A 13,967-nucleotide genomic window follows, 5' to 3' on the forward strand; every position below is an offset into this window, starting at 1 on the left:
GAGGGCCCGGGGGGGGGGAGATGGCGCTGGGAAGAAGTCAGGCACGGGTTTCTGGAATGTCCCGAGTGAGATGTCAGCAGCAGTGTGAGCCCTGGGTTCCCGTGGCAGCCGGGACGCCGCCCCACCCTCCCCGGACACCCAGGCTGTCAGGGCTCACCCCCCTCCCCCACTCTCTCCGTAGCTGCCACCAGAAGTGTGGCCGCAAGAGCTCCCTGCACTTCCCGGGGGACATGTTTGCCACTCCCGAGAGGGCTGGGGGCAGCCCAGCCCAGGGCCCCATGCCCTACCTGGACGATGACATCCCCCTGCTGAACGTGGAGGAGGAGCCAGGTAAGAGATGGAGCAGGCCTGCCCCTGCCCCATGAGGCCTGGGCGTGGCCTCTGCCAGGAGGAGTGGCTCTAGACGGTTTGCGGACAGGCTGGACCGGAGCCAGGGGCTGCACCAGGTGGTCTGGGGCGGAGAGGGTGAAGGGCAGGGTGGGCTTGGGCTTGGCCTGGGCCGGGCCTCTCACGAGCCTCTGCTCTGCGCCGGCAGTGTCTCTGGAGCTGGGCGACGTGTCCCTGGTGTCTGTGCCCCCCGAGGGCCTGCAGCCCGTCCCCCATGGGGGCAGCCGGGGGCAGCTCATCGCTCACCTGCAGGAGCTGCTGCACCACTGGGTGCTGTGGTCGGCTGTCAAGAGCCGCTGGGTGATTGTGGGTAAGTGGGCTCTGCACCCTCCTTCTCTCTGTCTTGTAGCTTCTATCCAGTATCGGGGTGTGAGGGGCAGACTCCCCCAAAGATTGTGCAGGCACTGGGAGCCCGCCCCATCCTGCAAAGGAGCTGGAGGTCAGAGACCTGGGCTGGTGTCCCTCACTGGCTCTCAGCCTCACTTCTTTCCTCTGTGGCATGTAGCTGGTCTCCAGTAGCTTTTGTTTCTTGAGCACCTACTACATGCCAGTCATCATGCTGGGCCACACAGCAGGACACTCAGTGCTTGGGCTCTGGAGTTAGACCAGCTTGGCTGAGTTGGACTCCAAACCTACTAAGTGCTAGCTAGGCGACCTTGGCCATGTCAGTCAGTCTGAGCCTCAGTTTCCTATCCTGTGATTGGGGTAAAGTCAGGCAAGATAAGGTCAGGGCAGGCAGGTTGTGGAAGGGATGCCACAATGCATGTAAGACACTTAGCCGGATGCCCGGGTATGCAGTAAGTGCTCAGTAAACTGTGAGTGCGGCTGCTGTTCTCATTGGCAACCATATTTAGGTTTGTGTACAAACAACTGAATGAACCAGCTCTTTGTAAACTACATGTTCTAAGATAGTGGCTGGTTCTTGTCCAGGAGTGTGAGCGTGGAGCTTATCATCTGACTCCCAAGGGATACCCAGCAACCGACCCCAACCCTTGGATGGATCCCTAGCCAGCTCCGCCTACAGGCTGGCAGGCTGGGGCCCGCCCACTCCTGCGGCAGCCCCGCCCTCTCCTGCGGCAGCCCCGCCCCCGGCTCCCCCACCGCGGGAGCAGCTCTGTGTCAGTCAAGGCTCCGGAGGCATCACCTGGGCCCCAGCCCCGCCTCCTGCGGTGTCCTTTCCCTACAGGGCTCTTTGTCTCCATCCTCATCCTGTCCCTGGTGTTCGCCAGCCGGCTGCGCCCCGCCAGCCGAGCCCCCCTGCTCTTCCGGCCGGATACCAACATCCAGGTGCTGCTGGACCTCAAGTACAACCTGAGCGCTGAGGGCATCTCCTGTATCACCTGTTCAGGTGAGGGTCTCCGTTCGGGGGTCCTCTGTGGGCCCCAGCTCTCTCTGGAGTCCAGGTCTCAATGGCTGTCAACCTGAGAGGTGTGAGACCCACACTCAGCGTTTCTGCATCTCATTAGACAAATATTTACTGGGTGTCCGCCGCCGGCTGGCACTGGGGACACTGCAGTGGGTAGGACAGGCTTCCCAAGCTGAACAGGGAGTCCACTCCACTGCTAGGGGACAGCCATGGAAATAGTACATCTGAGCTGTGACGGAGGAAGAACAGGGTGCCCCGGCACTCGGCATCATGGAAGGCTTCCTGGAAGAGGTCACGTGTAAGCAGAGACTGGAAGAACGGGAAGCAGCTGGGAGGGAGAGATGGTGGGGGCTAGGACCAGAGTGCTGGTGGTGGCAGTGGAGTCGAGAGACATTTCCCAGAACTTAGTGACGGGGCGTGTCAGGGAGGGAGGAGCAAGGAAATGAAATAAAGACGTCTCCCTGCCTTAGAGGGAGCCTGGGCCGGGCCCCCACTTTACAGAGGGCAGCGCGTCAACCCAAGGTCGTACAGCTCCGCCAGGGCAGCGAGAAACCAAATGAGAAGACGCTTGGGCGAATGCGCTCCGCTCCTGGGAGAGGATCCGCTGACTGCTGTAATTGCCTTCCTCTAATTAGGGTGGTGTTCAGATTAACTTGGCCTTCCCCTCGGTAATGGCATTAGCCAAATGCACGGTAATTGACTGCGGCTCAGAGAGGTGCCCGAGGAGCCCCTCCTAAATTGGAGCCAGCCTGGGCCGCGCCTCCGGCTGCCCTCCTGCCCGCCTGGGCACAGGGATTAAACTCCATTATCGCTGCCGCTACCAGGGCTCCTGCTGTCCGTCCCTCGGGGCCTGGAGGCCAGAAGCCACATCCCACCCCCATTTCACAGATGGACAAACCGCAGGGCGATCCCGAAGTTCCTGGAAGCATCGGGAGAAGGGTCAGGGCCTCCGTCAGAGTCCAGCCTCTCTTATCTCTTGGAGCTCTGGATGGCCTCTTAAAGGGACCCCTTCACACTGTAGCAGAGAGCTTCAGCTGGAGGGGCAGGCAAGACCTGGCCCTGATGGGGTCTGCCTCTCGAGTCCTCGGCAGGTCGTGTAACATCCCCGCCCTTGTGCTCTCATCCCCTTCGAGTGAGTTAACAACAGTGACCTCCTAGGATTATTGGGAGGATTGAGTTTTTGAAGGTGTAAAATTCCTCTCGTTAAAAAGCAAAACTCATCCACAAAGCTTGGGCAAAAGAGGAACACCCCCGCCCCCACCACCACCACCTCTGCTAGCTGGTAATGGTCCGTTCCTGACCGCCCCCGACCGGGGCTGTGATTGAGCAGCTGTGATTGAGCTAGAGCATGAGAAGCAGCGTCCCACTCGGTCCTCAGCCACCATCTGGATGGACGGTGTCGCCCTGTTTGACAGCAGGAGGGCGAGGACTGTGGGTGGGTGCAGGGAAAGTTTCAAAGCGTCTCTGGCTGGCACGTGCTTCCTCTTGCTTAAGGTTCCTGTAAATTCAATATTTGGTGTTTTTTCCAGTTCCATTTGATTTCTTTCAGACCTCTGACACGCCCCCTCCTCAAGCCGGGGGCAGGGCCCCCACCGGCCTGCGGCGGCTCCCCTGTCCCTGGGGTTGTCCCCAGTCCCAGCCTCTGCCCTCCCCCGCTGGGCCCAGTGGGGGTGGCCCTGCGGCCCCTGACCCAGCTTGGTGGGGGCAGGTCTGTTCCAGGAGAAGCCCCGCAGCCTGCAGAGCAACCTCCGGACGTCCCTGGAGAAGAAGAAGCGGGGCTCAGGGGTCCTGTGGGCTGGCCGGCCCGAGACCACCCCGCAGGGTCAGTGGGGAGCGAGGCCTGCCTGGGACGGGGGTGTCGGGGGGCCCTGCCTGGTGCTGGGGTGCGGGGGCCCTGTGAGGAGAGCAGGCTGAGGTCTCCTGGGAGACAAGAACCTTGTTCTTGGGTCACTGTGGGTGGGTTGGATGGCTGCTGAATTCGGGGCGAACCGGGTCCCCTGCCACTGTCCCCCCAGCTGTCCCCAGCCAGAACTGTGGGCTCTCCTCTGGCCCCCACTCCAGCCCGGCCTGCGTGCCCGTGACCCTGCCCTGTGCAGCGAACCCACGCTGAGTGGGGGAGGGCAGGGGCATCTGGACATGGGGTCTCCATCAGACATGGGATGCTGCGACCTGTGTAGGAATTAAGTCCCCTGAAGGGCAGTTCTATATGACCATGGTCACCCCATCTGTGCCCACCATTGTCATTCCCAGCCCCAGGTCCACGCTGCTCCCACGGCTGCCACTACCCCAGTCTGTGATGACACAGTGTCACCAGCAAGTCGCCCTTGCTGTCACTCTCCCCACCCATGCCTCCACCCTGAACCAGTGACCACCACTTCGTCCCCCACTATTCACACAGCCGCCCCATCCTGGTGACCACTACCACCAAGGTCCCAGGAGGAGCTGAGGGCTCATTTGGCAGAGAGGGGACTGCCCCGGGGTCAGGGGACGCAGCCGAGGTGACGGCGCACCCCCTCCTACCCCTCGTTTGTCCCCCAGACTCCCCAGGCACCGTGTACATCTCCAAGGTGATGAGCAGAGGCCGCCCGGCCGTCTACAGGTTCTCCCTCAACGCCAGCCTGCCTGCCCCTTGGCAGATCGTGTCTCCTGGGGACGGGGAGGTGTCCTCCTTCCAGGTGAGCCTGGGCTGTCGTGAAGCGAGTCACCACGACCAGGGAAGCGGGCCCTCCGTGCCCTGCTGTGGGGCACTGGCCGTGCAGGGAGGGGGAGGGCGGGTCTCTGAGGTGGGAGTGGCCACAGGCCAATGGGGGCCCCGCCCCGCCCCGCCCCGCCCCGCCCCGCCCCTGGCCAAGTCTGTGGTGGGGCCCTGCGGAGGGGTGAGAGCACAGGCTTCCGAGTCAGCCAGTCCTGGGTTCAAGTCTTCGCTCTGCCATTTCTAGCCTGTGTGCCTTTGGGCAGATGACTTGGTCTCTCTGAGCCTCAGCTTCCTCCTCGGTGAAGCAGGCTATGAAAAGTCCCAGCCAGGGTGTGGGAGACACGCAAGGCATGCGGCCTGTGCGTGGTCACGGAGCCTCCGAGCGCCGAGGGGGCCCAATCCCCGGTCAGTTGCCGCCCATGAGTCTGCTCCTGGCAGCGGCTCCGGTGCCCAGAGAAGGGCCTCCGGAGGCCTCAGCAGGCCTCCGGGTTTTCCTTCGAGGGAATCATTCGTGTTTCCTTAATATGTCACAGCCTCCTGCGTGGAACTTAACACGTGTGCCAGCACATTTGTCCACTTGAAAGATGAGGGGTCCAGGCATTTCCTGTGTGCTGACCCCCTCACTCGGGCGTCAGCACACGGGTCATCTCCCGCAGATCCCCGTCCTGGCCGTCCTCCTTGGCTGGCCCTCCGCTCCCCCTGCTCATCTATCCTGTGTCTCATCCTCGCGGCCGTGTAATTCCTGGCCCCCGAGAGAACCTAAAGCCACAGTACCTGGCTGCCCCCAAGGGCAGGGACCGCCCCAGCTCGCTCACTGCTGTGAGCCCGGCTCAGGCAGGGCCTGGCGTGGGCTCGGCGCCCAGGCGAAGGGAAGACTGAGGCTCAGAGAGGGAAGGAGGGACTGGCCTGATCTCCCTGCTCGAACCCAGGCCTCCCGCGCCCCTGCCCAGGGCTCTCTCCTGCACTCTGGGGGCCGGGACTGGGTGGGCCAGGCAGAGGAGGGAGGGGACGGCGCCTGAATCCAGGCCCCTGCGGAGGCAGCCCCCTGGAGTCACGTGTCTTGTCTCTGTCGATCCACTGCTTAGGTGTATAGAGCGCCTTTCGGTAACTTCACCAAGAAGCTGACCGCTTGTATGTCTACAGTAGGGCAGCTGCAGGCGGCGAGCCCCGCCCGCAAGTGGCTGGTGACGACGGTGGCCTGCGACACCAAGCGGGGCTGGAAGTTCGACTTCAGCTTCTACGTGGCAGCCAAGGAGCAGCAGCACACCCGGTAACGGAGCCTCGCCGCCCAGACGCACGTTTCCTCCAGCCCCGCCCCTCCCCTCCCCGCCCCGCCCCGCCCCGCCCCTCCACTCCAGCCCCGCCCCCTCCCCGCTCCTCCCCTCCCCCCGCCTCTGCCGCCCCGATGCCAGCAGGCGCATCTAAGAAACCACGTCCCTTTCCACACGTTGGTTCAGACATTTCTCTGCCCGAGACACGGGGGTGGGGACACGAGCAAAGACGGCGGCCCGGGACCCGCTCCCCTGTCTGCCCCTCTCCCTCCCAGTGGGTCACGCCGGCCACCTCGCTGCTCCTCAGCGTGCCCAGCCCAGCGGTTCCCACCTCGGGGCCTTTGCGTCTGCCAGTCCCCCTGCCCAGAACGCTCTTCCACCGCTCCTCGCTCCTCGTGTGGCTCACTTCTTCTCGAGATTCAGGCCCCGGCCCACCGTTCCCTCCTGGGAGAGGCTGCCCCCCACGAAAAATAGTCACAGCTGGTCTCTCCCCGACACCGCCTCTTTCTGGCCCGTCACCACCTGCGTCATTCCAATCTACTGGCTGATCACCGGTCTCCCCCTGGAGCTCCGGCAGGTCGGCAGTGGCCACCATGATGGCTAGTCCTTGCCGCGTCCCTAGTACCCAGCACCCAGCACTCAGCACCCAGCACGGGCCTGGCTCAGAGCCACAGCTCCGTGAACACCCGCTGAAGGAGTGAGGGGGTGAGCGCCCTGGGCACTTCCTCTCCAAGGCACTCGCCTCACTCTCCATGTAGATAGTTCATCCGGACGGCACTGCATGTCCCTCGTCAGACTGTAAGGTAACAGGAAGGACTCTGTCGTGTGTACCAACTGCACGGTACGCTCAGGCCTGCCTGTGCCTGGCATGAAGTCAGCGCTCAGAATAGTGCTTCCCTGCACCCTGTGCCTCGGGGCATCTGGAGCCAGCCGGGCGTCTTTCCCCGGGTCTCATCCCCTGTCCTGGCCCGGGGCCCTACGTGCCTTTTCCCGTCGAGGCTGTCAGTGGCCCCGGATCTTGGCTCTCCCCGCTGCATTCATTTCACAGACCCCGAGCACCGCCCGTGTGCCGGCACCATGCGGGTGCTGGGGATCCGGTGGTGGGTGAGACCGCTTGCCACTGCCCTCGGGCCAGCCGGCGGGAGACAGCCGCCAGCTGGTCCACTGCAAGGCCGTTACAAATTATGTACAAGCTCCGAGGGCAGTGTGGGGCCCTGCACTCGTGGGCCCCTGGGGCCGGGGTCTCTGACGGGCCCTGGCCTCAGGACCACCGGCCCCAACACAAGGCTGAACGCTGCTGGGGGCCCAGGGCTGTGATGTGGGGGCTGGGGGTGACCAGGATGGGCCTGCTGGGCCCTTCCAGCCAGGTCCACCCTCTGCCCACCCTCCCCTGAGCCCAGAGCTGGGCTTGCTCTGCACATACACAACAGTGACTGGGGTCAGGCTGCTTGGATGAACTTAGAACATTCTAGAAAGAGCCTTGAGCTACACCAAGTCCAGTGGTGAGCAAGCTGACCATAGAACCCTTTCTTCAAAACAGAATCTCGAGTCTCCATAGCTGTCAAGGTTGTGGTGGCAGAGCTTCTGAGCAGGGACCCCCAAGGCTGCCCTGGGGCCCCTGGGTGAACTCTTGCGCCTCTAGAGGGCAATCTGGAAACTGCAGCTCTCCAACCCTCTTGCCATCTGTGAGGGGAGAATCTAGTATGAGGAGGACCTTGAGCAGCCCCACACAGTGGGCGTTGGCAGGGGCTGGACAAGAATGAGCCTGAAGACCCCGGATCCCTGCACTGGGCAAACCCAAGGCCGTCCCCCACACTCTTCCTGCCCCCCACACTCTTCCTGCCCCTGCATGTGACCCCACCTGCCTCACCTCCCCCAGTCCCCCAGCCGCCCGACCTCAGCCCCGCCTCCCTTGCCCCCACAGGAAGCTGTACTTCTCGCAGTCCCACAAGCCGCCCTTCCACGGGCGCGTGTGTGCCGCCCCTCCCGGCTGCCTGCTCAGCTCCAGCCCCGACGGGCCCACCAAAGGCTTCTTCTACGTGCCCAGCGAGAAAGGTACCCTCGGGGAGGCGGCAGCGGGGCCCGGGGGGGCTGGGCGCCTCCTCCATTGCAACAGCGACTCACCCCCCGCAGGGCCCAGGGCCCGCCTCTCGGCCACCTTCGGCTTCAACCCCTGCGTGAACACAGGCTGCGGGAAGCCGGCAGTGCGGCCGCTGGTGGACACGGGCGCCATGGTCTTCGTGGTCTTCGGCATCGTGGGCATCAACCGCACGCGGCAGGTGGACAACCATGTCATCGGGGACCCGGTACGTGGGCCCACTCGGAGCAGACGCCACAGGACCCATGCAGCCAGGCTTACCGACAAGGACCAGCCCAGAAGCCACCCTCCTGGGCTCCCCCCTGCCACACCTTCCCCAGGCCGCGCAGGACCCTCACAGGTCCCTGGGTGTCATTTCTCTTGGGGACTGAGCACAGCTGAGCTCTCAGAGTCACCCAGGAGTCTGGACACACGTGGGGACCTGAGCTGGCTGTCCCTCCCCATTTGGGGCTGGGACGGAGGTGAGGGCCACACACGCATGTAAAACCATTGCCCCGCCTGCTGCAGGCACCCCCGCCCCGTGGGGCCTCCCTCCCCTTCCGCGTGTCCGTGTTCCATGCTGGCTGTCGGGTGTTGAAAGGGAGAGGCGCTGGAGGGGCTGTGACGAGGGCTGTGACTGGCTCCTGACGGGAGCTGGGCGTGTGCTGGGAGGGACCTTGAGAAGTCAGTCCAGCGGGGAGCCCAGGGTCAGACACTAAGTGATCTGGGGGCAGGTGGGGCGGAGGACCTCAGCCTGTTCGGTGGTCCAGATGGAGAGGAGAGGCCGCAGGTGTTCGGAGGAGGGCTGGGAGGCTGGGAGGGGCCGGGCCTCCTCCCGGGGAGGCCAGGGAGGGTTTGGCTGTGTGGAGGCAGAGGAGAGCAGGAAGCCCGGGGGAGAGGGTTGGGAGTGAAAGCAAGGATGTGAGGCCAAAGGGGCCTGTGCGGGGTGGGCCGTAAGGGGAGCAACTGGTGCCGCTGGGGGCAGGCTTGGGCGGGGACCCTGGGGTGCCATGCCCAGGGCTCCAACCTGGTGGTCACGATGAGGAGGGGGACCCAGCACCGAGTTCCCGGCTCACTGAGCGGCCTGCGCCGGCTCGTGTCTCCTTGGGAAAGGGCAGCGTCATCTACGACGGCAGCTTTGACCTCTTCAAGGAAATCGGGCACCTGTGTCGCCTCTGTAAGGCCATCGCGGGGAACGCAGAGCTGGTGAAGCCAGGCGGCGCCCAGTGCCTGCCCTCAGGTGTGCGGGCGCCGGCCTCTCCGGGGGAGGACGGACTGGGGGCCTGCAGGCATGTTTCTGTGCGTGAGCAGCCACCCTGGGGCCGGGGTGGGGGCTGCGGGCATTGGCGTGTCTTCCGGAAGAGAGTGGGCTCGTGCGTGAACGTGAGTTGGCCGAGGCACCCGTGTGTGGCCGCACCTGCAGGAGGAGCTTTTCCAGAATCGGGGCGGGCCCGTACGTGACCGGGCTCTCCCTCCCTGAGACGGCACAGGACGCCGTTCTCCGTGGGGCTGGCAGGCGGGTGGTGTAGGTTCCCAGGGACGTTGCCATGGTCACGCACACTTCAGACCTGAGGTCGGAGGGAGGGCTTGTGCCCCCCACACACACACTCTCCCACTCTGGCGGGCGGGCAGGCACATGGGCACATGGGCACGCTGGGAGGGGCGGGTTGGGGAGGGGTGCTCTCCGGGGTAACCCCCACTCCCTCTCTCCTCCCGCAGGCTACAGCATCTCCTCCTTCCTGCAGATGCTGCACCCCGAGTGCAGGGAGCTGCCCGAGCCCAACCTGCTGCCCGGGCAGCTGTCGCACGGGGCCGTGGGTGTCAAGGAGGGACGCGTGCAGTGGATCTCCATGGCCTTTGAGTCGGTGAGCCCCTGGCGGCCATGCGTGCGTGCGTCACCTCTGACCCTTGGCCCTTGGCCCTTGGCCCTTGTCCCAGAGCAGAAGGGTTGCTCTTCAGAGGGGGATACGGGGCCCAGGGAGGTGGACTTGCTCATCCAAGGGCACTTGGTTAGAGAGCGTCGGTGTGGAGAGCGGAACTGGCCCTCAGGGCTCTGCCCTGGCACCATGCAGGCCGCCAGCCACTCCCACCGCCCTCCCTCCCCCCGCCCCACCGCCCGCCGCCTGCCTGGCATCTGCATCCTCTTGCAGCCTCTGGGCTGCAGGGGCATGTGGGGTTAGGAGCTGGTGACACAACAGGACACTGCCCTCTGCCACTGTGGGGGGCCGGTGCAGGGCCGCCCCCAGAGGAACTCAGAAACCAAGGGACTGGCTGTCCCATACCTCACTGCTCCCTCTCTCACCCGGACACTCTCCGGGCTCTGCCCAAGAAGGCACAGGTGCTCGCACACACACATGCACACATGTGCACAGACACGCACACCCTGCCCTGGGCATCTGCAGGTCTCGGAGCCCCGGCACGTCACTGTATGAGGCTCGCCAAGTCTACCCCTGCCACCTCCATGCTGCGACCTGGGGCGCAGTCCTGCTCTGACCCCTGTGTGCTCCGTGGCCTGGAGCAAGGAGCTCGTCCCCTCTGGCCCCAAGGTCCTCCTCAAAGAACAGGGTCCCAGACCCCTGCCCTCCCTCTAGTGGTTGTGGAGAAGCAACGGGGAGATCCCAGGAGGACACTGGGGAATGACAGTAATGGAGATGAGGGCACAAGTGGCCCCCGTTTCCTTCCTACCACATGTGTCACTCACCATACAGACAGCCAAACCACTGGCCACCAGCCAGGGGGCCCGGGGACCCTCCAAGCCCTCAGTGAACCCCAGGCTACTGCAGACACCGGTTCACAGCCCAGGAGGTTTTTTTGTTTTTGTTTTTAAGATTTTATTTTTAGAGAGGGAAGGAGGGGAGAGAGAGAGAGAGAGAGAGAGAGAGGGAGGGAGGGAGAGAGAAACATCAATGTGTGGTTGCTGGGGGCCATGGCCTGCAACCCAGGCATGTGTCCTGACTGGGAATCGAACCTGCGATGCCTGGTTCACAGCGCGCACTCAATCCACTGAGCTACACCAGCCAGGGCAGCCCAGGAGGGTTGTAACTGGGGTGAAATACAATGGAATTGACCGTCTTGACCATTTGGAAGTGTACAGTGCAGCCCACACTGCTGCACAGCCGTTGCCACCTCCTGTCTCTTTACTTCTCATCACACAAAACCTAAACTCTGTCCCCTTCCCCCGGCCCTGCAACCACCGTTCTCCTTTCTGTCCCTGTGACTTGGACTCCTCTCGGAGCCGCCCAAGTGGCATCACACAGCGTGTGTGTGCGGCTCATGTCCTCAGCGCGGTGCCCTCAGGGCCAGCCCGTGTCGGAATGTCCTCCCTTTTTTGGGAAGGCTGAAGCCACACACGGTTTCGGAGACGAGAGAGTCCCCGCACAGGCTTCTCCGCGTGACAGGATGTCGCTTCCAGGCTGACCCCCACCCACACTCCGCTGCACGCATGTGCACAGACACACTGCGACTCACTCAGATTTGAGGAGCAGAACTGGGCCAGTGAAATAACTCGGGTGGAAGGTCCAGGGGAGGATGAGGGCCCGTGTCCACCCCCTGCCCCCCGAACAGCTCCTTCAGCTGGACACTGCGAACTGGCCGGGCCGCTCCCTGCCTCCCTAGACACCCAGTCCAGCCAGCAGATGGGAGGTTGCTGGGCAGCAACGAGAACTGTGATTCGCAGGCCAGAGTTTGGGTCCTCTCCTGCTCTGGACATCTGGCCCTTCTCTGAATTGGGCCGCTTAAAAAGGAGTAGATTTCTCTCTATAGGTTTCTTGCCAGGCCAAGAGGATGCCCATCTTGGGGCATCAAGGAAGGCTTCCCGGAGGAGACAGAACTGTAGTGGGCCTGGAAGGATGGACGGGAGCTGGCTTTGCAGGCAGAGGGTGGGACACCGGAGCAGGAGGGCTCTGTGGGAAAGGGGCGGGGACTTCGGATGCATTGGAACCTGCTGCTGCTGTTGGGAACGTGTCCCCCGAAGCTGGCAGGTGGCTGTCCTGCACTGGCTGACCCTCCCCTCCCCCACACGACCTGCTCCACTCACAGGCGGCCGAGGACTGGCTGCCTCTGCCCCAGAAAAGACCAGCCGTGGCCTGGGAAGGGGGAGGGGGCCGCCGCCGCCCGCCCGTCTCACCGGCTCTGTCCCCACAGACCACGTACAAGGGCAAGTCCTCCTTCCAGACCTACTCGGACTACCTGCGCTGGGAGGGCTTCCTGCAGCAGCAGCTGCTGGCGTTCCCCGAGGGCTCGGCCCTGCGCCGCGGCTTCCAGACCTGCGAGCACTGGAAGCAGATCTTCATGGAGATCATAGGTGAGCAGCCGCCGGCCCGGCCCTCCCCTCTCCCTTCTCCCCTCCCCCCGCACCCCGGCTCCCGAGGGATGGGTGGCGGCAGTGGGGCACCCAGAGGTGATGGGCAGAGAGGGCAGGCCGTGGGCCGCCTGAGCCACACTTGTCATCTCAGTTCTGGCCCAGAGCCCGGGAGACGCGGGAATGACCCAGTGGCCAGGAAGGCTGGCTGGCAACCAGAGTTTGGGTCCCCTCCTGCTGTCCTCCGGGAGCACCTGGTTACTGGTCAGCGTTCTCTGACCCCGAATGTGGCCGCCTGCAAGGGAAAGGCAATGGCCACCACAGCGGTTGCTGTCATTCTGAGCCCTTCACGGGGCCAGGCCACCTGACCTGTGTTATCTCTTTAAACTCCATACGGGGCTGTGGGTGGGTACTGCTGTTGCCCCATTTTACAGATAAAGAAATGGAGGCACAGAGAGGTCCAGTGGCTTTCCCGGCCAGCTGTGGCCGTGCCCGTCGGTTGACCCCGGTGACCTCCGAACTGTGGGGGAGGGGAGGGTTGTGGGCGCCCTGCCCGTGCGGCCCGGCTGAGGGCCCTCTCCTCTCACCGGCAGGGGTGCAGAGCGCCCTGTACGGCCTGGCCTTGTCCCTGCTCATCTGTGTGGCCGCGGTGGCCGTGTTCACCACCCACGTGCTGCTGCTGCTGCCCGTGCTCCTGAGTATCTTGGGTATGAGGGCTGCGGCTGAGGGCCCCGCTGGTGGGTGGCCGTCCATCCGTCAGCAGCTTCCTCCCAGCCCTGCACTGTCCCGTCTCCTCAGTGATGGCCCTCCGACCGACCCCACCCTGACCCCCAGCAAAATGCCCCCCCTGCGAGGTCATTCGTAGGACTGTGCCCCACGAGTCTGCTCCCGGGGTGAGCCAGGCATCACCAGGTATAGCTTTCGGCCCAGTGACATGTTGCTGCCCCCATCTCTCTCTGGCCCTGGCCCTCCTGCTGCCAGGTGTGGGGCTCCACTCTAGACTGCCCCCCCCACATTCCCCAGGGACCTTCCGAGTTCCCCTAGAACCCCTCTGGGACCATGCGGTGGGACCAGCACCAGCCGCCTCCCTGCTGCCCCTGCCCCCACAGGCATCGTCTGCCTCGTGGTGACCATCATGTACTGGAGCGGCTGGGAGATGGGCGCCGTGGAGGCCATCTCCCTGTCCATCCTCGTCGGCTCCTCGGTGGACTACTGCGTCCATCTGGTCGAGGGCTACCTGCTAGCCGGAGAGAGCCTGCCCCCCCACCAGGCCGAGGTGAGCCCCTGGGCCGCAAGGCCCTGCCCCAGTGCGGCTGAGAGCATCCTAGGGCAGCTGGACACCTCCGTGCCCAACCCCCAATCACGGTGTGTTCTAGAAGCGTGGTGTCCCCCGATATCCCAGGGGACTCAGTTCCACAGCAGCTCCCCAAAGCCGCACTCTGGGCCCTGGGGGGTCCTCTCCCCCAGCCTCCCTAGGTGAGCCCCAGAGGTTGGGCCAGGCGGCACGCAAGGGTCTTTCCTGCTTCCAGCCCCCTGACTCCCGGTGTCACTCCAGCCTAGGCAGCAGGGCTGAACCCTTCATTCATGACCCGAGGCCACCAGCTGGCCCTCAGGGGCTCAGTGAGGACATGCCCTTTGCTCAACACCAAAACCAGCCCTGGGTCCCCTAAAGATTTTGTTTTCTCCTAGTTTGGAATTGTATTGGTGTGAAAACATTCATAATATGGAAATTAAATTATTTAGACAACTTAGCTGCTTGTAGTCAAGAGAAGGAAGTCAGTTCCAATTAGGGCTCCCACTTATGAGGACCTACTATGCAAATCATCAGCATCCTGGTTGTCGTGGCAACAGTAATAAATCGGGCGGGTTGG

General features: G+C 63.8%; 1 protein-coding gene across 2 annotated transcripts in view; it reads left to right on the forward strand.

The window, feature by feature from the left end:
- DISP3 (dispatched RND transporter family member 3) overlaps nt 1-13,967 on the forward strand; it is a 44,070-nt gene that overhangs the window by 28,729 nt on the left and 1,374 nt on the right. The window contains exons 8-20 of one of the 2 annotated variants that reach the window (XM_036025308.1): nt 182-330; nt 536-697; nt 1,574-1,735; nt 3,462-3,575; nt 4,292-4,428; nt 5,534-5,718; nt 7,644-7,774; nt 7,907-8,025; nt 8,910-9,036; nt 9,516-9,661; nt 11,940-12,099; nt 12,690-12,803; nt 13,206-13,372. In XM_036025308.1, coding sequence (XP_035881201.1) covers nt 182-330; nt 536-697; nt 1,574-1,735; nt 3,462-3,575; nt 4,292-4,428; nt 5,534-5,718; nt 7,644-7,774; nt 7,907-8,025; nt 8,910-9,036; nt 9,516-9,661; nt 11,940-12,099; nt 12,690-12,803; nt 13,206-13,372 — 1,873 coding nt within the window. Of the gene's footprint in view, nt 1-181; nt 331-535; nt 698-1,573; nt 1,736-3,461; nt 3,576-4,291; nt 4,429-5,533; nt 5,719-7,643; nt 7,775-7,852; nt 8,026-8,909; nt 9,037-9,515; nt 9,662-11,939; nt 12,100-12,689; nt 12,804-13,205; nt 13,373-13,967 lie in introns of both variants that reach the window. The other variant, XM_028514020.2, reaches the window with a different exon arrangement.

The sequence above is a fragment of the Phyllostomus discolor genome, chromosome 5, assembly GCF_004126475.2.
Source record: "Phyllostomus discolor isolate MPI-MPIP mPhyDis1 chromosome 5, mPhyDis1.pri.v3, whole genome shotgun sequence".
Taxonomy (NCBI): domain Eukaryota; kingdom Metazoa; phylum Chordata; class Mammalia; order Chiroptera; family Phyllostomidae; genus Phyllostomus; species Phyllostomus discolor.